At 32.9% G+C, this 10000-nt stretch overlaps 1 protein-coding gene across 3 annotated transcripts in view; it reads right to left on the minus strand.

Moving 5' to 3' along the window:
• LOC144977151 (diacylglycerol O-acyltransferase 1-like) overlaps nt 1-10000 on the minus strand; it is a 31206-nt gene that overhangs the window by 20829 nt on the left and 377 nt on the right. The window contains exons 1-6 of one of the 3 annotated variants that reach the window (XM_078922013.1): nt 9788-9925; nt 8835-9515; nt 7573-7660; nt 5681-5721; nt 4736-4818; nt 2721-2773 (exon numbers count right to left, since the gene is read on the minus strand). In XM_078922013.1, the coding sequence (XP_078778139.1) occupies nt 2721-2773; nt 4736-4818; nt 5681-5721; nt 7573-7660; nt 8835-9487 (918 nt within the window). In that variant the 5' untranslated portion in view covers nt 9488-9515; nt 9788-9925. Of the gene's footprint in view, nt 1-2720; nt 2774-4735; nt 4819-5680; nt 5722-7572; nt 7661-8834; nt 9590-9787; nt 9926-10000 lie in introns of those variants that run through there. The other 2 variants (XM_078922012.1, XM_078922014.1) reach the window with 2 other exon arrangements.

The following is a 10000-nucleotide window of genomic DNA, read 5'->3' on the forward strand; positions in this document are numbered from 1 at the left end:
TTGCGCTCAGCGAGGCAAAAGATAAAAGATGTTGAAAACTGCAGAACTAAAATAAAAACAAGACTAATTTTTTTTTTTTTTTAAATTAGAGAATAATGACAACTGTGTTGATAGGCCCTGTTAGAACTCTTCACTGGGCCTAGAAAGAGAAGAGGACCACAATGCAATTTGAGCTATCAACCACTACAAAAAGGCAGTTTCAAAATAAGTCACTGTTAGTGTTAGACAGCTCTCTTCCCAATAAATATAATATACTAGCAGACAAAAGAAACTTGCCACCTTTTGTTGTCTATAAATAATGTATATATACAGTTCACTCCGGATAATCGCAACACCTTGGGATCAGCAAAAATGTTGCGATTAACCAAGTTGCAATTAACGGAAGCTGAGTGTCTAGTCTACTATTGCAACATTTTACACATTAGTGGTAAACACAAATCAGATGTCGTGAACATTGTTCTTAGTCCACCACAGACTGAGCAATATGATTGAATACAAAAAACAACATATGACATCCCTGTATAGATTTGTCAAGCAAAAGCAGCTTTGATGAAAGTCGACGTCTTATTCAGATTGGATTCACTTTCATTCTTCTGTTCTTAACATTTGTAAGAGTCAAATAGTTTAGCCCTGATGAGAGACAATAGAGCTCTCACCAAACTCATTGATCACAATGCACAATTGTCAATCCAAAAACAAAGGATATCGCTCAGTCTCTCTTTACAACTGTCATTGTCTACCTGTTGTAAAGACTATGGCCAGCCCCCTTGCCTTCTATCTAATGGCCACAGATTAGTTCATCTACTGTAATATTGGATGGAATTCCTTGAGAGAGTGTGCATGCCCCGGCAAATCTTCACTAAGATCATGAAGCCTATTTTGGCTTTTCTACATAGCAAGGGCATTATATGTAGCCTCCATAGTGATGATTTCTTCATTCTCGGATCTAGTTGGGAAGAATGTCACTTAAATGTGAAATTTGTTGTTAACTTGGTATCATCATTGGGATTTTATTTTTCTGATAAATCGAATTTTCTTCCTTCTCAAACTATTGAGCACTTGGGATTAAGTAATTCCTCCAATATTACAAGATGAAATAATTCACATCATACTTCACCTTACAGGTAAGTCTCGTATGATTTTTAAATTATATCACAAACCCATACTGCAAAGCCCCTCTTTTGTCTCTTTAATAAAGTGGTGACACACTACTGTAGCATTAAATCCCGCTCACTCTCGATTTTTCAACTTATCGCGATTTCTTCCATGATGAAATTTAATCATGATATTTTGTTAGGTTGATTTCTTGAATTTACCACTTTTGAGGGCGAAAATTTGTTGCCATTAACCGAAGTTTGTTGCAATTAACCAGTGACTTTTATATAGAAGTAATTCCGTTTCTTGGGAAATGTTGCGATTAACCGAAAGTTGCAATTAACCGAGATGCAATTATCCGGAGTGAACTGTATATATATATATATATATATATATATATATATATATATATATATATATTATATATATATATATATATATATATATATATATATATATATATAAATATGTATGTATATAATCAGTAAATATTCCTTCATTTTGTGTGTCTGCGAAATGAGTATCTCTCATGACGAAAAGATGTTTATAACACACTGTTGTGATTATGCACCTGCAATCCATAAATTCATTGCCAACTTGACTACAAGCCTTCCACTTAATTCAGGAGAATTACCAAGCTGAGTTTACTCTATTTTGGTTTCATTAAAAAATAATAGTTGTTTTTTTTTTGTTTTTGTTTTTTTTTTCATTTTATCTCTTTCCTTTAGTTTAAATATAACACATCCCCCCCCCCTCTCTCTCTCTCTCTCTCTCTCTCTCTCTCTCTTCTCTCTCTCTCTCTCTCTCTCTCTCTCTCTCTCTCTCTCTTCTCCTCTCCTCTCTCTCTCTCTCTCTCTCTCTCTCTCTCTCTCTCTCTCTCTCTCTCTCTCTCTCTCTCTCTCTCTCTCTCTCTCTCTCTCTCTCTCCTCTCTCTCTCTCTCTCTCTCTCTCTCTCTCTCTCTCTCTCTCTCTTCTCTCTCTCTCTCTCTCTCTCTCTCTCTCTCTCTCTCTCTCTCTCTCTCTCTCTCTCTCTCTTCTCTCTCTCTCTCTCTCTCTCTCCTCTCTCTCTCTCTCTCTCCTCTCTCTCTCTCTCTCTCTTTCTCTCTCTCTCCTCTCTCTCTCTCTCTCTCTCTCTCTCTCTCTCTCTCTCCCCTCTCCTCTCTCTCTCTCTCTCTCTCTCTCTCTCTCTCTCTCTCTCTCTCTCTCTCTCTCTCTCTCTCTCTTCTCTCTCTCTCTCTCTCTCTCTCTCTCTCTCTCTCTCTCTCTCTCTCTCTCTCTCTCTCTCTCTCTCTCTCTCTCTCTCTCTCTCTCTCTCTCTCTCTCTCTCTCTCTCTCTCTCTCTCTCTCTCTCTCTCTCTCTCTTAGTCTATCTTTCTTTCTTTGTAAAATAATGCTTTAAAAATGAACCAAGGCAAAGGATTTTATCAAAATTCAAAAGGAACCTCGATGGAATACACCCTATTCCTAACCCAGATAGGATTGATCGTGAGAACCAGAGAATCCACTACAACAACATATAATTATGACCATGAGTTAAGTTGTGAAAGTGTTAAAAGTGTTTGACTGGCAATTTTTCATGATAAGCCAGCGATAGTTGAAGATGGGATACAACTAAACAGCCTTACCTTGGCAAGCAACTTTTCTGTCAACAAGGCTATTGCAGGATAAAGAGCCAACACTGGGGATGGGAAAAAAAAATTATTGGAAGTATTTAATGACACATTCATCAATCAAAGTTTCCAGTTCCTTCTTTTCAACATATTTGAGCCACTACCTCAATCCTGCATTATGTCAATCACAATACTTATGTCATTTCAACTATTGGGGAAAGAAACATGGGACATAACACAATTGACTTGGAGTTCAGTGACAGCAACTGAGGCACCGAAGAAAAGCATGAAAATGGGGAATACTTTATAAAGTAGCAGCAATCTATCCATATGTCAAGCCGAGCCGATCCCAAGTTCTATTCTGATTTCTCCAAAAATGAGATAATCATTAATATATTAAATAAAATGTTTCAGCAAGAGTATCCACTGCCTGAATGCAAGTTCTACCCAAAAGCCCACTTTTCTCATGAGACAGAATTTTTGATCAAATTTTGAGTGTCTGGTCTTTTGATCTAATTTCACCAGTATGCCTGACTTTTCAAAACTGATGGGCATGTTGTCAAGCTTTTATTCATCATTTCAATATGACAATCAAGCAATTAAAATGTGGCAAGACAAAACGAGCAAGCATTATCATTTTTTAAAAATTCATTTAGCAGAATGGGAAAATATATTTATTTCTATTGTATAATTCCCGAGTCAATATGAAGACGGTGAACAATTTTAAGATGAGTAAATGATCAAATTCAAAAAATGCCAATAAATGACAAGGAACCAAGAGTTATCTATACGAAACATTCATTTCTTAGTGACAAGGTTTGGATTAAGAAACAAAGATGTGTTTTGTTATTTGTAAAGAGAAGGCGAAAAAGTATAATGATAAATTACACGATTTTCTTTTTTAGTAGAAGCACAAACTAAAAATCATTTTCTGAGCGACTGTTTTAATAATGCAAATAGCGTGTATATTAAACCAATCTATAACAAACATAAAGGTCAGATCTAATGAAAAACATGGAATTCTATGACTTTAAGTGTACCATTTATTATTTTGCCTGAGTGTCCATTCGAGCAAATATACCTGTTTTTTTGCTTTACAAACATCAAGCACTTAGGAGGAAAATACTGCACTAATACATAGCGATGTTTTAAAAGTTTATATCAGTGCTGCCAATCCCAGTCCATGTAAATGTGTACAATGGAGAGCCAAAATGAGTAAGATTTTGAAAAAAATGTGTACAATGCTGAAAAAGAAATAAACATAACGAGCTCTAATTCTGATGATGGCCAATCAAACCATACTAGTAATGTCATAATCAATATTTAAATTTGTGAATAAGCTTACTTTTTAAAGACAATATAAATAGAATCGATTTCCAAAATTAACATCAACTCCAGACAAGAACTTCTGGGTCATCTAACAAATCAAAATGTTTAAGCACACTCAAAATAAGTGTATAATTTTTTTAAAAAACTTTTAACAATAAAAACTGAATAATGCGGACAAACCTCAGTAAAATGTATAGGCATATAACGAATAAAAATGCATAAGAATATGCATTTCTTCTCTAAGACAGGCAGCACTGAAATATCTCTTTATCTCACAGATACACACACATATAAATAAACACACACACATATATAAATATACACACGCACACACACACACACACACACACACACACACGCTAATTACCTCTTCTAGGGAAATAAAGAAGATCCTAGCCAGGGTCTAAACAAAATCAAGTCACCCCTTTCTAGGACAAGGGTAGAAAGCCAAAATCAAAAGATACAAAGAGTGGGATAAGACCTCCCCCTCCCCCCAAACTATCACTAACCCTTCACCGCAAATCAATATAATGATAATTTATTTTAATTTCATCTATACACGACACAATAAAGAAGAATGGGATATGTTAAATGTTGAGAAAATTAATAATTTTAAAAAGTGCATTAGAAACAATGTGGGTAATTTTTAAAAAAAGCAATGGAATCACAATGTAAAATAAATGTAAATTTTAAATACTTACACAAGGTCAATATGAGATTTGGACAGTAATAAGGATCTGTATAGAGAATTTTGATGAAGGAGAAATTGACTAAAACACCATATCTGGAGGAAGAAAGAGACATTTCTAATTAGTATAGACAAATATCTGGAGGAAGAGAGATATTTCTAATTCGTATAAACATACATCTGGAGGAAGAAAAACTCATTTTTAATTAATATAAAACCTTTTCTTCAAAAAAAAAAAAACATTCAATCTTATGTATTACATTCAACTCTTTCATTTCAAAACTTGTGAAAAATATGTAACCTTATTTTTCACAATTTTAGTGGTTCAACAAACAAAAATCAATATATTTTTTTAAATCTCTTGTTTTGAAGTCAGGCTGCATGATGTGTCTGACCCTTTAAAACCTAATAAGATGCAGTGTATTGACAATCTGTGTGGGTTTATCTTATCAGTCATTTGAGGTCCAATTTATGGGAAAATGAAATGTTTCAATGATAACTTTATTCAGTTTGAATTCAGAACTTAAATCTTTTGGGTTATACAGTATATCAAAAAGAAAAAGGATACACAACACAAAATAAGTTAGACTTGCTCAGTACCTCAACCATTCTTGGATCAATTTTAAAAACATGCAATACGACTAAGGAAAACCACGGCAAATCAGTTACAAAAGACTTTGGAATTGTTGTTAAAGTTCTCGTAATTAGTTTAATAAATTCATTGTCTACATTTGCTCACAACAAAGTTATATAACAATTTGAATACAAAAACGACAGTAATACACCAATTAATTTTCCTTCATACATCTGCTTTTCACACATAGTGTATTGCATCTTTGCCATGATTTTGTGAGGTCCTACATATGTTGAATGATGCTAAAATATTTTATTTCCTACAACACAATCTCGAAATCCAAAGAGAATCTGTTAATGTATGACATTTGCCGTAAATACTCACTTGATAATGTTTTCTAGAAAAAGTCTTGCATTACTAAGCACCTGTAAAAACAAAGAGAGAAAGTAAGAAACTATAGAAATCCTCAAACACAAGTATAACAATTCAAACATAAGATTGCTTGTATTTAGGGAATTTACAAGACTGCGACAACACTTGTTGGTCATATAAGTGTGAGTAAAAAGGAAGAATGATCTAACTAATAAAATCTTGCATATCAAACACCAAAGAAAAATGCAAGACAAAGGAGACTTGTAAACCGTCGATAAGAAGTTAGTTCCAAAAGCAATACATCCTTGCAGCTAATCTTGAAACACTTAAAACTCCAACACTTAAAATCATCCTCAAAAGGATACACTGAAATGGTTACAAATTAAGTTAAAATACCTTACAATGAAAGAATTTTTTGGTGTATTTGTTTTTAAGGGTTTTATGGCGCTTGCAAAAAAAATATAATCACTCTTATAAAATGATCTCACGCAAATCATCTGTCTGTTTCCCTCTCAGGAAGACTCCAGGCAGGACCTAAATGAAACCAACTGGCCTCATTCCAGAACTAAGACACAAAACAATTTAAAAAGAAACAATGATAGATGGGGAATAGATGAGGTAGCAAAGTCGTGGATGGATCAATAAGTCACTGGCCCAGGACAGCCACAAAAAAGAATATGATATACGACTCCTGCTGTAAATCTAAATAGTCTTTAAAATTAATTTGTCAGCAAAGTCAATGTTGGTCATTGTCTTTTATTTTGAATTGTTTTACAAACGTTCTTAAGTGGACTTTTTATTTTTTAAAATTTATTTATTTCTGTCTATTTGTAATATATAAATAAATAAATAAAAATTTTAAAAATCGACACTTTCCAATGTAAGTCTCTAAGGAGATTCCTGCTAATATTTTGTTAAGTATTATTTCAATCAAAAATCTGCTAGAAAAAAATAACTGGAGCCTGAGGTCAGCAAAGGATAAGATGGAGGTTGACTGATCAGGTAAAGGAAACAGAAGCTATCTAGAAGATAGCCCTCAAATGGAATCTCCAGAATACAAGTAGAAAAGGGCGACAAATAACACCTAAGAACAAATTGCATCAGGAAATAAATAACATGTTATCTGGGCTAGCTTATTATATGATGAACACCATTTTCCCTCATCTTAAAAAAAGACAATGAGAAACGTGCATTATTCACTTCAAATGAGGTGACATGCTTTTAACAAAGCAGGAAATTGCCATGTTAATACATGTTTGAACATAATGCATTAAATTGACAATCCCACCCCCTTACCGTTAGATTATACTGCAAGTTATATTTCAACATAATTCACAACAACTATTGCGCATTGGATAATTGCACATTTAATTCCAGCTTTTAAATTAGATCAGGTCAACTGCTTTAACTTTAAGCATTAGCGGGTGGCCAAATTAGGCAAATTTACATATATATATATATATTCTGAAAAAGAGCAGATCACGCCCTGGGTCGAATTGAATGAATACCAGGTATGTCATGAAATATGCCTTGAAGTGGCCAAAACATTTGTCTCCTTATGAAGGATATAATAATTTACCTGGCAGTCATGAAACAGTCAAATTTGTCAAGCAAGTAATGCAAGTTGATTTTGGTGTGTTCTACACACAAATGGTTGGATAAAATTGGTCTATACTACACTTGCACCATTACAAAATATTCTCAATTTGACCATTCTGCACGGCTTAACCAAACACTCTCCATCTGACACACATATATATCCAAATTCTTGAAAGTGTGCAATGAAAGAGATAATTGTATGAATATTTTGTATACTCACAATTGTTATACTTTAAATAACACAGACATACAAATACAATTAGTTGAGTTAGGGGATACCCTTTCAAAAATGCAAATCAACTCACCAAGAGAATGAGACAAAGGTTTAAGAATCCATAGTAATTAGTAAAACCACTTGATGTGCTAAGTAGTGAGTCAGTGTGATGGTGGACTCTGAGAATGGAAATAATAATAATAATAATAATAATAATAATAATAATAATAATAATAATAATAATAATAATAATAATTAATAATAATAATAATAAAAATAATACTAATAATAATACTAATAATAATAATAATAATAATACTAATAATAATAATAATAATAATAATAATAATAATAATAATAATAATAATAATAATAATAATAATAATAATAATAATAATAATAATCTCTATTGTCCAAATATTAAACAATTTATCTCCACAAAGAAAGGAACAGTCAATATTTTTTTTTCTTTTGTGAACATATGTTCATATATCCGTAATTCTTAAAAACAATTCAAAACCAATAACTGGGCGTTAAATCGAAATGCTAAAGGTGTGTTTTGGGTGTTTGTGTAGTAGTAGTTGTAGTAGTAGTAGTAGTAGCGTAGTAGTAGTAGTAGTAGTAGTAGTAGTAGTAGCGTAGTAGTAGTAGTAGTAGTAGTAGTAGTAGTAGTAGTAGTAGTAGTAGTAGAAGTAGAGGTAGTAATCTATAAGGTCCATAGATCTCGCTTTATCCCAGTTGTTATGTGATCAATAGACAATAACAATAATAATTGCTTGCTACCCTTTGGATAAAACAAAATGGTTCCCATCTGATTGAAGACTCGGCTAGCCACTGCTATGTGGACAGAGGGGTTCGAAAAAAAACAGACAAATGATGATCCCTTTGCTTTAATAAAGTGCTCTACAGACTAAACTATTGAGATGCCCAATAACGAATTTCAGAAGCTTGATTTTCAACATTTAAAATATTTTTAAAACAAATATTAAAAAAAAAACAACGAAACATTGTACCAAAGAAATCACTAATATACTACAAAACAACAAATGTGAAGGTAGAGTTTGTTAAGATCATGTAGAATGCACAAAACGTTTAAGTATGAACAGAACAGAATAAAAATAGTTACATACTAATGATTGATTCTAATGTCAAAAAGAGAAAAAATATTTTAATTGTATGGAGATATTAAAAAGTAAAAAGCATACAAGTATGCATTTTTGGTGTACAGTTGGTACTTGTGCAATAATAGTAAAAATAATAAAATAAAACGATTTATTATGATCATTTTATTCATATTACATATATTAGGATTTGGCACCCAAAGCGGCTTACCAACATCTAGATGATACTTACATATTTTTGTTAACCCTCGGTTTTGGATGGACAATGAATTCAGGTTCTTTCCACCATGCAGGAACAATATAAGATAAAACACGACTAATCGAATTAAGTGACCTATAATACATGCCTGACTTATTCATAGATGGACTTTCATCAGGCTTTATTTTTTTCATTTCACCACCACAATACGGACACAAAGAAACAGACAGAAGCATGTTATCTCTCTCAGGCTTTGGTTTAGGATTCAACAAAGAGATATACTCTTTACTTTGTGTTGTCCTTTGTTTTTGTGATTGCTTAAATTTGTCTGTGATTTTTTTCTTTTTGTCCATAACACAATGATCTGGAGTGCACAACTTCAACTGACCATCAGAATCAAAACTATCACTGCTTCCAGCAGAGAATGAGCGATGCCGTGTAATGGGCCTTTGAGCAACAGATGAACTCTGTTCATTTTCTGGTGAATGACCACTTGATTTAAAATAGGTGTTTATTTGCTGAAGCAAATCATTGCTGCTATTTCGTCTAAGTGTTTCAATATAAAGGCTTGATTGCATACTTGATCTCCTGGAATTTGTCCTTCCCTCTGATGATGATCTACGTTCTGATTGCGATCTATGTTGATCTGTGGAAGATCTCTGTCTAATAGTTGATCTCTCTCCCATTTTTACTTTTCATCTACTTTGTGAATGACTAAGAATGAAACCAAGAAAAATAAACAGAAACGCATACCAAAAAAAAAAACCCAAAAAAAACCCTTTACGTGATTAATATTGTAAATGAAAATATAATTCACAAGAATAAGGTCTTAAACTTAAAATTAAAGAATCTTTTTCTATGTCCGTGGGTAAGTTTCCTTTGATATTAAGTAAAAATGAATGTCAATATTTGGAGATCTTTGATGCTTCACGAAGTCAGTGTTAAATTCTTAAATTTCCAATGCCGTATTATTTCACGATATAAACCTCTTTCTTGTAGACAATGACAAACAAGCCCTGGTATAAGGGATTGCGCGATTCACCACTAGCAGACAGCGTGATCAAAATAACTTCCAGAAATGGTCAACCGTTACTTTTACGATCAAAAGTGATCATCTGTTCAACCTTGTCCATTGCATGAAGAAGACTAACAATGCGCACGCCTTTATAAAGGTTTATGTGATCACCAATAGACGATCA

The sequence above is a fragment of the Berghia stephanieae genome, chromosome 7 (genome assembly GCF_034508935.2).
Source record: "Berghia stephanieae isolate SIO BIC M18660-M18661 chromosome 7, UCSD_Bste_1.3, whole genome shotgun sequence".
NCBI classification, from domain to species: Eukaryota; Metazoa; Mollusca; class Gastropoda; order Nudibranchia; family Aeolidiidae; genus Berghia; species Berghia stephanieae.